General features: G+C 45.5%; 1 protein-coding gene across 3 annotated transcripts in view; it reads right to left on the minus strand.

The window, feature by feature from the left end:
- Prkdc (protein kinase, DNA-activated, catalytic polypeptide) overlaps positions 1 to 13,492 on the minus strand; it is a 157,200-nt gene that overhangs the window by 15,387 nt on the left and 128,321 nt on the right. For 2 of the 3 annotated variants that reach the window (XM_005396037.2, XM_013520202.1), the window contains 5 exons: positions 9,954 to 10,140; positions 4,903 to 5,077; positions 3,398 to 3,594; positions 2,272 to 2,473; positions 1,285 to 1,445 (listed from right to left, as the gene is read on the minus strand). In XM_005396037.2, the coding sequence (XP_005396094.2) occupies positions 1,285 to 1,445; positions 2,272 to 2,473; positions 3,398 to 3,594; positions 4,903 to 5,077; positions 9,954 to 10,140 (922 nt within the window). The remainder of the gene's footprint in view (positions 1 to 1,284; positions 1,446 to 2,271; positions 2,474 to 3,397; positions 3,595 to 4,902; positions 5,078 to 9,953; positions 10,141 to 13,492) is intronic. The other variant, XM_013520201.1, reaches the window with a different exon arrangement.

A 13,492-nucleotide genomic window follows, 5' to 3' on the forward strand; every position in this document is an offset into this window, starting at 1 on the left:
GTACAGAGCTGTCCAATTATTTTCCCTTTGGCTTCTGGTTTTTGTCTCTATACTCTGAGATTGTTTTAAAAAATGTGTTCATGTGTTCTTCTAATGTTTTTCAGGTGTTATTTTCAAGGTAAGTTCGAGGTACTTAAATCACTGGCGTAAGGAGGAGCTGGGCAAGCTCCCTAGCTTCCTCCGCACTGAGCACAGGGCAGCAAGTGTGAGGGTACCAGCAGCTGGTCCGTGCAGCTCGGAGGTTTGGCTGTTCCTCTGAAAGTGTCCACCTAGTGTCATAACAACACACACTGATATCCATTTACTTCTTCACAACCTCAAAATGCTATTTTTGTCATATATAAATATAATATTATTTTGGGAAAAACCAAAATCCTAACAGTTATTTAACTATTAGTTCACTTATCCTTAAGAAAAACACAGATATGCTACATTTCTGACTTTATTTTAATCTCCCATTTCAAACCCACTTGAAGAATCCACAGCAAGAGGAAGGTACAGCTGGACCCTGACAATCACACTGGTATCCTTGGCCGAGACCAGCACTGTTTGAACACTCACTATGAAGAGCTAACAGAGTTCCCAGGAAACCCTTTTTTGAACTGACAGTTTCAAATCAAAGCCCCGTCAGCCCCCTGTCCACTTACACATGTACGAAAACCTAAGGAACCTGTCAGATGGCTCTGCACCCCGGCAGATGCAGTTTTCCCTGCACACAGATCGTGCCCATAGGACATGATCGTGGCCAGTGGGCACAGTTCCAGGTAGGCTGAGGAGCGCGGGGCAGGGCAGGGCAAGGTCCAGGCCGCTCCACGCGCACACACAGCCCTCACTCCCAACAGCACGCCTTCGGGCCTCCCTGGACACGAAGCTGCCAGCAGGCATGCTTCACCAGGATGGGCGACCCAAGTTGGCGGTTCTCTCTGCGCTAAGCAACAGCTGAGCGTAAGGCACTAACACGCCACGGACGGCAGCTCCATCTGTGCGGGCTGCAAGCCTCCGCACAAAATCCCCCTCTCGGCCTCAGACACACCTCTCCTCAGTTTCTTCGGAACCTCGTACAGACCCAGGGTCCTCATCCCCACCCAGAGCGGGAAGTGAGTAAAGGGAACTCTTTCGTGCCGTTTTAAATTCACCGTGTTTTTGCCATGTGGCAGAATTCAGTGCCGGTGGGAAGAAGTTGTAGTAAGTGTACTGTCCACACTGACACCCTCGGCCTTAAATTAGAGCATGGCTTTTAGTCCTATACAGTTCTCTTCTGCTCGCTGAGACAAAGACACCAACCTCTTTCGTCATTAGGCTCAAGGTCTCCTCTGGATACTGTTCTAAAATCTGAAGTAATCTAGGAAACTTCAGCCTGGCATCAGTGGAATTTAATTTTAAAGCTTTCAACATCTTCTCCACCACAAGTGCTGGATATACGCGCAGTTCTGCAGAATCAGTAACTATCAAGGAAAGCAAAAGGGCAAACAATGGTCAGTACGTCTACTTATACATAAACTACGCTTGTGACAAACGCTTACAGTGTCCCTTTTCAGCTTGTATTTTTTAGTATGTCATTGTTCTCTTTTGAATGCACACTTCTTTCTAACTTGGGGAGGGGGCAGGTACTGAGGGCTGAGCCCGGGGCCTTTGCACTGAGCTACGTTCCCAGCCCATTATTTAATTTTGTATTTTGAGACAGACTCTTGTTTATTCACTATTACTAAGTGGCCCAGACTGGGCTTAAACTTGCAGTCTTCCTGTCTCAGCCTCCTAGATACTGGGATTGTAGGCATGCACCACCGCGCCTGGCTTCTGAACGACCACTTTAGATCGACACCAGACACACTTTTTGAGCTTGTATCTTGAAGTCTTATCCTTTCATTAGGATAATGATTAGAATATATGTACATTAGAATATATGTACATTCATTAGAATATATGTACATTCTTTCATTAGAATATATGTACATTCTGCACAAAGCACAATTTGCATCCTGGCCTGAGAACACGAAGGGCAGCTGCTGGTGACTGCATCACGCCAGTGGCAAGGTTCAGGCCGCATGAGCCAATACCAAACGGCAAGCAAACTATGAAGGTGCAAACGAAGCACATAGAAACACGGGAGACAGCTGGACTCCACTTAAATCCGAGCTGTGTTGGCTGGAGATGCCACTATTTCTGAGGAAGAAATCAGACCCTCAAAGTACCTGCATTTGAAAATAAACAGAAAACCGAAAGTGTTCACAAGACCCTTAAGACTTTCTGCTGACGTAATGGAACACTAACTTGTTTCCGTCTTTTTTGATTCACCCGGTGTGCTCTCTTCGGCCCTGCGGAGTTGCTGGTCACAGAAATCCACCAGCGTCATATACGCTTCGATCACACCAGCTGCGGGCCCATGGCCCCGGCAGGAAGGCTGGGCGTCCTCAGCAATCTGCACGGCTCTGGAGAGGTGCAGGAACGCTCTCTGGTACAGACCCGCAGTTACCTGCCATGCACAGATGGTTCACTGTACTGACGACTCCAACACAGCACCGGAAGGCTAGGCACAGCGGCACACGCCTGTAATCCTGCACACTCAGGAGGTCCAGGCAAGAGAATCACTTGGGCCTATGAGTTTGAGGACAGCCTGGGCAGCACAGTGAGACCCGGTCTCCAAACAAAGAAACAAACAAACCAGTAACACCAAAAGCTATGTTAACAGGAAACAGAGTTTGCCCTAGCTGTGAGGGAGTAAGTAATACGAATAAGATCCTGAGGCTATAAAAACCACCCAAAAAAATAGCCAAGTCAAGCTGAGTGTTGGCCAGACATCTGAGCCACCCATAGCTCCCCCAGGTCACCGAGGCCAGGACCCTCTGAGGGGAGCTTCTGGGAGGAGCGGAAGGTGCCCCTGAGGCGCAGCCCCTCACAGATGTCGCAGACGTTACGCGAGAGAGGACGGGCGACAGCTGAAGTGGGACAGGACACACCGAGACGAGCAGAGGCTGGTTAACTACCGAAAATAAAAAATAACCTGAACAAAGCGAAGCAGCGCGCGTACTGGGCAAGGAAGTGGAGGGGACTTTTGTCCCACAGGCTGCTGGGAACGCTTGAATGGCAACTGTGTTGAAATCTCATTAACAAAGTCCATGGAAGGACTATCCACATCAATCCAATAAAAATTTCTCATTATTATGCTTAAAAAAATGTTTACCATTCAAACAAACAGGAAACACACGCAGTATGTCAATTTTCCACATAAGAAACTTGGCTGTGCATAACTGTCAAACGTATTACAAAAAAAAACCAGTGACACCCTCATTGTTCCTTTCCCGGAGCCTGAAAGGCGGCCATGAAAGACACACACACACACACACACACACACACACACATACACACACGAAACCCTCCCTCTCCCAGTTCTCATTACGCTCTCTGCGCTCTCTGTGCTGGATCCGGAAAGCTCCAAGAGCAGGCTAGCCTTGCTCCTTTCCATGTCAGCCATGCAGGAGGGATCGCTGCTGAGAGCGTTAGCCATGATCCTGAAAGTTGTACCCAAGAGCATGTTCTGATCACAGGAAGCCAGCGTATTTTTGTTTAAGTAACCTGATGTGGTGTTCTCATCTGCTGGAACAAAAAAAAAAAAAGAAAAGAACTGAAATATTTTCTGAAGTAAACAACTATCATAAATTACAAAGAGAAAATTCACAGTGTACAAAAGTTGGTTTCCATTAAGAAAGTAACTAAAATAAATCTTGGAAGTACAAGAAACTGGCTTCCAGTACTGGGTAAAGCCCTTCTTGAAGGACTCACTAATAAAAAAAGGCTCTTTGTTAGGAGTAACTGTATCAAAGGCCACAAAGGCTAAGCAATTAAACCTAAGAATGAACTACTTACGTATCATCACTGCATATTGTGTCAAAGTGCCTAATTCTGTTAAAAAACAAAACAGAACGTGGCTTTTTAAGGCATCTGTATGTATACAGCAATAATCCAGTGTAGATTTTAGATACCGCTGGCTGATAAAGAAACTGCCACAACTGTGTTGAAAATTCTGGTTCCACGTCTCATCCCGTGGTGCTGGGCGAGGAGCTCAGGCAGCCGGCAGGCAGCCAGCGGTGTGTGCTCGCAGGTCTGGCAGCACGCCGCCTGCTCACGGCCTGCCCCGCTCGCTGCGCTGCTCAGCTCCGGCGGCCGCTGTACACCGCGCTCCAACTGCAGGACGACTGTTACCGTGACCCCTCGTTACTGTTCTCTTGACGCACTGGGGATCACCGAGTACGGCCCCTCTCCCCACCCCACCTCTCCCTCCCGCATGAAAACGCCCGTGATGACTTCGGCGCGGTAGGATGATTTTCTGGGGTCATCTGGAGAGCGTCCTCCCTCCTTGGTGCCTTTACAGCGCCTGCTGCTCCGGCACAACGCTCGGGTGCTGCGGTCCTGCTGGGCGCAGCCGCAGACCTTTGGGCGCACGGCTGCGGGGCAGGAGTATCAGATCCAACCCAAACCCAGAAAGCTTTTCCCCTCAGGCTTAAAGGTTTTATTATCCTGAAGAGAGAACTAAGGAGGAAAAAGGTCCTATATGTTTAATTTTTACACCTTATCTGTAAATTTAAAGTTTACAAAATAATGCAACTTCTAGACCTATCATTTGGTTAAGTATTGAAGAGAGCAACTTCCATTTCCATTTAATTTTATAAGGAAATAAAAGCTCCAAACGCCACGCTGGACACTATTAACATACTTAATTTCCTGGTTTCCAATCCTTTCCTGTATTCCCAAGGGAATGACATCATTCTCTCTGGCACCCTAGCCGCATGTACTAAAATGACTACCTCGATTGAACGCCCACAGGTCAGATGCAGCAGCACGAAGACACACATACAGCATGAAAGAGCACCCTGAGATTTAAGGGGACCACAGCGGCCTAGTTACCCAACAGAGGGACCGTTTTCAGCATGGTGCGGATCTGCTCCAGGGGGCTCTGGGCTCGGCTACGGCAGTGGCTCAGCTGGCAGTAGCTCTGCACCCACTTCACCTGCCAGTCGGCTCTTGTCTTGGACTCCTTATGCAGCTCCTTCAGCAGCTTCACGGCAAGTGAGAAATTGTTCTGTACCAACAGAAGAGAGAGAAAGTGGTGTGACGACACAGGCGCACAGTTTAGAAATAAAGTTATCTTACAAAAGATAACTGGCCTGTGTCCCTGGCTCCATGACACGCTTTGCCCTGGAGAAGCTGATCCATTTCCTCAGCTGGGGGTACCTTTTCTTAATCACTGGATATAATGCAGATTTAAAGATTGGGTTTCCAGTATTTTCTGTAAACCACATTTACAAAGCTAGGTAACGATTGCCGTCTAATTCCAGAACATCGGCATCAGCCTAAAAGCAGAACCTTTGCCGCCCCCCGCCACCCCCCTCAGTCTCTCCTCATTTTCCCCAGCCATCAGCAAACACTAATGCCTTTTCTGTCTCTAAGGGTTGCCTATTCTGAGTATTTCCTAACAGTGCCACTGGAAAGTACGTGGTGATTTTGTGTCTGGCTTCTTTTACTTGGCATAAGGCTTTCCTGTTTCATCCACGTTAGAGTTCATGTCAGCACTTCGTTCCTCTTCCTGACTGAATAATGTTCCACTGCAAATACCGATACACTGCATTTTAGGTATCTACTCATCTACTGATGGACACCTGCGTTGTTTCTTCCTTTCCAGCTGTAATGATGCTCTGAACAACTGCACGCCATTTCTGTGTGAACATACGCTTCCAGTTCTCTTGGGTACGTATGAGCCTAGGTGCAGAACTGCAGAACTGCTTTCTACCCATACACCACCGTACGTTCCCACCAGCAACGCAGAGAGTAACAGTCTCTCCGCGTCTTCCCTAGCGCTTCTCCGTCTTTTTGATGGTGCCGTCCTGGTGGGTGTGAACTGGTGTCTTGCTGTAGTTTTGATGTGCCCTGCCCTGAGCACTGGGAGTCTTTCCATGTACTTGTTGATGATTTGCACATGTGCTTCCGAGAAATGTCTATTCAGGCTTTTTGCATGTTTTCATATTGGGTTGACTTACTGCTCAGCTGTAAAGCATTCTTCATATTTTGATTACTAGAACCTTACCAGATGTATGATCTGCAAATATTTTTTCCCAATGTATGCACGGTCTTTTTGCTTGAGGGATTTATTATTATTTTTTTGTACTAGGGATTGAACCCAGGGTCTCTGCACTGAGCTATATCTAGTACCTGCCTGCGTGCCTCTCTCTCTGTCTGTCTCTCTGTCTCTCTCTGTCTCTCTCTCCATCCATCCATCCATCTAGGTTGCCCAGGTTGGGCTCAAACTTCAGATCCTCTTGCCTCAGCCTCCCATAGTGCTAGGATTACAGGCATGCACCATGCCCAGCTTTAAGCATGTGTTTTGAGGTACAAGTTTTTAATTTTGACAAAGTATCATTGACCCATTATTTTACCTATAATTTATTTGCCCCTCCTTTCACACTTAAAGATTCGATTTCAAGTATTTCTTCTTACCACATTGACAGAGTTAGGCAGCCACTAATAATAATTCCAGAACATTTCCATCACCCAGCCAATCAATTTCCTCCACACACACTTGAGTGGGATGTCACCTACCCCCAAACCTGCCTAGGGGCTCCAGCCTCTCCAGAGCAGACTCTGCCATTCTTCTGCTGGTGTCCCCACCCCATCTCTTCTGACTGTGCCCGCCTAGTGCCGGGACACTGTCCTTCCTCACCTGCCTGTGCTGTCCCTGCTGTGTGTGGCCCTGCTCTCTCACTACACAGGACTGGGACGGCAGGGACAGTCTTTCCTCTTCGCGTCAGACACAGTGATGCCGACCTAAGCCAGGCACCCTCACCACCAGGTTCTTAAATTCATCACGTTCTGACCACATCCCGGCAGCACTTGCTGTACGTACCATCGACCTTGGGGGCTATGCCTGCCTTCTTTTTGCTGCTGTTTCCTTCCGTGTGTGCGTAAACAAGTCTACCACCTCCACATTCTCCTGTCCTCAGCCGGTCTGCCTTTCTCTGCGTCAATCACCCGCGGAACCGCGCTGGGCGGGCCCACGAGCCCAGCACCTCTGCTCCTGCGCTTGGCCCAGTACCTTCCCGGATTTCCCCCGAGGCAACTCAGGTGCATTCTTCCAGCTGCGCGGTCAGCTCTGCCCGCCTCCACAGCTGTCCTTTTCCATCTTCTCCACTCTCCTCAGCTCCTTCCTTCCACCCCCACTTCCTCTCAGCAAACAACTCCATGGCCTGCTTCTCAGGAAATACACGAATCTCCAATCTCCCACCGCATTTCCAGTCTCTGCCCGCATTTCCTCCTCCCCTCCAGGCGCCCCGAAGCGGATCACCGGGCTCTCACGCTGCGCTCACAACCTCCAAGCAGACGCTGACTGCAGCAGTCACCGCACGCCCCGCGTCCACGCGCTCTGAACTGCCAGCGCCTCCTCTTCCTTTGTCCTGCTCCTGAGAAGCACCTGCCTGCGCCCCACAGACCCTCCCTTCTTCCTCCCCTCCCTGCAACCCGACTTTTTCCTCCCACGAAATGGTTGCACCAAGGTCCGCATCGCTCTCCTTTCACATGCTCGGGCCTTTTACAGCCCTTCCGACTTCGCTTTTTGGAAGACTGGTAACTGACATGATGGCCGCCAAGAAGCCGATGGTCTCCTGCTCGTCACTGGGTTTTCTCACCGTAACGCAGTTCCTTCGTGGTGTGCCTCATCCCTGCTCCTCCCTAACTGCTGGTCCTCGCAGGGTCTGGTCCCCGGCACCACACAGACTCCCCGGCTCAGAACTCCCACAGCTAGGCTGCGTTCACGCCTATCACCAGCCGAATGCTATTTCTTCAGAGCTTTAGATTTATCACACACTATCTAAGGGGAATCACAATGTGTCTTACAGGCCTGACAACTTCAGCGTGTCCTGAATGTATCATCGTCCTCACGAACTATCCCTGCTCCCGCAGCGGTACCGGGTCACCCTTCTCACGCACATCCAGTCCTGTGTGCTACCTGAGCTCCTGTTTCGCAGACTCTCACTCCAGCCGTCTCCCGGACCTCGAACCTAGGCTCAGCGCCAAGCGCCTCTCACTGCTCTATGGCGCAGGCTGTTCAGCCTCCTCTCCCACCCTCTCCTCGCTACAGCCACAGTGCCGTCTGGGAGCTGCGCAGCCCCCTGGCTCCCTGGGCTTTCTCACACAACGGTGCCCAGCAGGCGAGCAGAACCTCAAACTCAACTTTCACCCCACTCGGGAGACCAGACGCCCTGGATCATTCATGGGTCTCACGTTCTTCCCCCTGCCCTACTTCATCTTCCGAATCCCAACCTGACACCGTATCCTACTCTGAGAAGCTTGTTCTGTTTATACTACGCAGTGAGGCATCCCTTCCACGTCACTGCTCTGCAGCACTATCACAGACATCCCATACAACTTTTTTCTACTTGCCTCACAAAGCATCTCTAGCACCTAATGAAGGGCTTGACAACAAAGAAGCAAAACTCAAATTGCAAATCCATTTCTTCTAGAGAATTTTAAGGAGAATGGGAGGTAAAGTGACATACAAAGACGATTTCCTGTCATTATTTCTCTACCTCCAATGTTACTTGTGTTGGTAGCCAACTTTCTTTAGCTCACATTTACGTGCAAATACGTTGTGGAAAAATGCTGAAGAAAAATCAATGCACCACAGCAGAGAATCTCAGCTGTCTTCATGGTTTCACAGGATTTCTCCACACTGTACTCAGTTTACCCCCTCCTGCCTGCTCGCCCATCACGTCCTCCCCACGCGGAAATGTCTGGGTGGCAGTAACAGCACCCCCTGCCTGTTTGGGATGAGCACCCTGATTTCTTCCTGAGCCACAGCAGCCGCCTCAGAGAGGCTCAGATGGTCACCCTGCTGCAATCAGAGCTAACAAGGCATGGGGATAGCATTCCATGGCTTCTGGAAAGGAAGCATTTTCTCTGTAGGAGACAGTCAAAGAGAAACGGTATCTAGTGCAGGAAGGCCTGGTGTGCACAAAGTATGATGTGACCCATTCACAGCTCTTTCCAGTGACAAAGGGGGAGCTTGGAGCTGCCAGCGTCACTGTGGACAATGCAGGACGAAAACTCGGAAGGGAAGGGTGCGGGGGGCAAAGGCAGCCCTCGGAGACAGTGTCTGCGACGTGCCGAGAACCAGCTCTTCTAGAAGTCGCCTCACCCTGGAAAGTGATAAATTTCCTTTGGTCTCTTAAGCTGCTCTGAGTTGCATTGTCTGTTACTTACAAAATAAGAATTTCTAAGATAAAACACAAATCTCAAAAATCTACAGTGAGCATTTAAGCCTACAACACAGTATTAATTAGAGTATTTCTAGTAGAAAAACAAGAAAGATGTGTTTGTAATCTACACAGGGTCATTAAAGAGCAAGCTCCTCTAGTATATTCAATGTGATTTCACACACTGTAATAGAGTATATGGAACTTTTAGGCAAGGTATACCTGATAACAAGAAAGGATCTTATTATGTGATGGACTGTCACAACTTAAACCTAAACGTCATTTGTAACTAACTACCAAGGATTTATTTTGCTAGAGGAGATCAAAATCTAGTACTAGGTTTGTTTTTCAAACAACAGATAATAAACATCGTGAAATAATTAATACGTATGTAATAAATGTTGGAGGCTTTCTGGATAATTTTAAGTGTTTCACAGAGTCTTACTTATTCTAAGCAAGTGTTTTATCATTGAGTTACATCCCCAATCCATACATTTGCTTTGTTATAACCAGAAAAGGATACTACCTATTCAATTATCTTTAAGCTTCAGATTTGAAAGCAAAGCAAAATGGGGGTGGGAATGTAGCTCAGTCTGAACGCCCTGGGTTCAAACCTTAGTACCACAAAAACAAAAACAAAAAGCAGAGCTAAATGAAGAAAAGAGCTCATTCTGAAGCTCCTTCCACACAAAGCAGCCGGGCCCAGAGGCCCACCTGTTGCCGCGCACTTTCTATCATCTTCATCTTCATGGAAAACCTGCAGCTCTGGATCAGGGAGGCAGCGCCCTCCTCCGGCTCAGCTCCTCCGCTCCCGTCACGGTGCCCTTCGTCGTCATCCATGCTCATACTGTCGTCTGAGAGTGGAGCCAGCTTCTCCTCTATTTTGCTGAGAAAGAAACATCTGCAGAAAACAAAGCAGAGTGAGACACAATGTTAGAGTCTCAGGAAAGAAATCTTTTGACATTCAGAAAGCTAGTGCTAAGACACAAAATTCTACAGTTGTTAAGGTTTTTCTGACACTTAAACTGTAAATGTACGCTCTAGGCACTGGCTGTGCACTTCATTTTAATAAACCAACTCTTGAGATCACAAAGGATACTTGAACAGAATTTTCCAGATGTCCTACCATCTTGTCTAGTGAAACTCTGCATCGCCTTTAATGGTTATTTTTTAAAAATTTTTTTATTCTCTTTAATTTTTTTATTCTCTTTTGAACAATCTTCCATTCTTACATCTGGTAATCTGAGCAACTCTGCTGAAGATAATAATATGTAATATAACAACCACTGTTAATTCCTATCATTTTGTTTTGAAACCCTGCATCACTTTTAATGTTCTTGCTTTGTTTTGTCTATGTCTGTGATGTTGGCATTTTGCTACTGTTCCTTTTTTACTATTCTGTTTACACTAAAAAAAAAAGAATTTTTCAGATGTCATTTAGTGCCTCTGTTTCCACAAAATAGAGCATTTCAACTCATAATTTTCTCTCTTCATGAACAGGTAACAAACCCTTTTGAATCAAAAGTCATTTTTCTCCTTATAATAATCTCAATCTAACGTCTTATACCTAAAGGCAAAAAGTAAAGCAATTCACAGGTTATAAATAATCACTGAGAACTCCCGGTACTGGAGAAAAACCAAAAAAAAAAAAAAAAAAAAAAAAAATCACTGAGAACGTTAAAAGTTATATGTGGATTAGTATACACTTATGTTTACTTACATATAAATAATATAATTTACGTATTTACATTTTACATCTACAACTTCATATGACTTTACATCAGTAATACTGAGAAAGGTATTTAACATACAAATGATACTCATGTATTATTTATGTCAGTAATACAGACGAACATATTTAACATATGAAGTTCGTCTCTGATCAGTAATCAAGTAAACTAGACAAGAATGGTGGTGCACAGCTATAACCCTAAGGCTTTAGGAGGCTGAGGCAGGAGGATCATAACTTCAAGTCTAGCTTGGGAGACTTAGTGAGACCCTGTCTCAAAACAGAAATAAAAATAAAAGGGCTGAGGATATAGCTTAGCATGGAGGCCTTGAGTTCAGTCCCCAGTATAAAACACACATATACACAAAGTAATTTTCTACTGTCCATTCTAAGACTATTTCTAATTTTCTTAAAAACACTGCAGCATTCCTCACATTTATTTTTTCTCTTCTCACCCTGCATCCTCTCTTTCTTCCTCATTAATCATAAGAACAAAAATGGCGGGCTGGGGATACGGCTCAGCAGCACAAGAGCCTGCCTGGCAAGTGCAAGGTCCTGAGTTTGATTCTGGTACCAAAAAAAAACCAAAAAAAGAACAAAAGTGGTATGAAATGGGCACTCGATAAGTACTTGAAGAAATGATAAATGAACACATGTTAAAGGAAACTCTGTGCATTCTTCTGGAAAGGTGGAAAGCTGGAAAGGTGCCCAGGTGGCCCAAAGGTGGCAGGGAAAATCGTGGGGGGACGGGGAGACAAAGAAGGAGCTGCCAGCCCTGGACAGGAGCCCACGAAGGTCTCACTACCCTGAGGCCCACGTGCACAGGCCCGACTCAAGACAAAGGAGGAAAGGCTTGAAGACAGACCTGAGATCTGTGCCAAGAGGCGAGATGGAGGCTGTTACCCAAATGGAACTGGGCTGACCGCCTTCAAGGGAATTATGTAAGAAGCTGTGTTTACACAAGAGAAGATTCACAGTTTCCAAGACACAATCCAAAAGAAAAAGGAAAAGTCTATCAATTCTCAGTCGAAAAGACAGGCAACAGACAGCAACTCCAGGATGACCCACATGTACGAACCTGAAAGCAGCTGCTTGAAATTTCTTGCTTCAGGAAGTAAAGAAAAATACACATGAATGGTGAAAGGGTGAGTATCTCAGGAGAGAAAAACATAAAATAACCGAGTAGATATTTTACAACCGAAAAATAAAATACCTGAAATTAAATATTTACAGACTGGGTAGTTAACAGAGCAATGAAGACAGCTGAGGAAAAAGAGAGCACACTTCAAGGCGATCAAGAGATGCAGTCTAATTTGAGTAGCAAAAAACAACAAAATAAAAATGAACAGGGACTCAGGGAACTGTGGAACAAAATAAAAAAGGGCTGGTCAATGTGGAGGTCAAATCCCGTAAGCAGTGAAAGAAACTGGGGTAAAAAAACATCTGAAGAAACAATGGAAAAAACCCTCAAATTTAGTGACATAAATTAATATACCGACTCAACCTGCCCAGAAAACTAAAACAGTATAAAAAAATCTAAGAAAAGCATAGCTAGATACATCATAATCAAACCTCTGGTACCCAGTGATAATGATACCAGAGGAAAACTTGGATCCTTAGGAGCAAATGACGAGCATTAGAAATGGTTAAGCATAAGCTGGGCATGGCGGTCCCTGCCTGTAATTCCAGCACTCTGGGAGGCTGAGGCAGGAGGATCTTGAGTTTAAGGCTAACCTAGAACATAAGCAAAATGCTGTCTCAAATAATGAAAGGGGAGGGGGTATTGAGAGTATGTATGATAGTTTTAAGCAAAAACACAACATTTTCTGGTGGTACTTTCATTGTATATAACTTCATATGAAGTAATATACACACATCAATGTGTCATGACTTCATCAGAAAAAAATAGCATCTATCAATGTGTATGTGCCTAATAACCAAATTCAAAACAGAGTAAGTAAAAATAAGAGTTAGAGAGAGAAAAAGACAAGTCAATAGTCATACTAGATTCTGATATTCCTATCTCAGCAGTTGATGGAACTAGACAGAAATATAAATAAAAATATATATACATATATTTTTTAAAGTATGAAAAGAAAGACCTTTGAACATGGGGTAGACAACTGCACATTGATATGGAAAAAATTAACATCTCTTCCTACTTCACGCTATCTACCCAAATTACCTTCCAGTGGATCCAGATCCAAATGTAAGAAATAAAATTGTAACACTTCTAGAAGAAAACAGGAGGAAAACTTTTTTTTTTTTTTTTTTAGTAAAAGGTGACAGATTTATTTGATCTGAAGAGAAACCAGAGTGCAGAGTGTAAGGAGGAAAACTTTGTGAGGTAAGTCTGGTTATCTGCCTGAAGTGGTTCCCCCAGGCCAAATCTCAGATGACACAAATATGAACTATATAAGGACAATGATGAGTTAGATCCCATTAAGTAAATTAGAACCCGTAATTCTCTACTGATGGTTTTTTTAATAAATAAATAAATAAGTAGATGAAAAAAAAAAAAAAA

This window comes from Chinchilla lanigera, unplaced genomic scaffold (genome assembly GCF_000276665.1).
Source record: "Chinchilla lanigera isolate Chin_1 unplaced genomic scaffold, ChiLan1.0 scaffold00053, whole genome shotgun sequence".
NCBI lineage: Eukaryota > Metazoa > Chordata > Mammalia > Rodentia > Chinchillidae > Chinchilla > Chinchilla lanigera.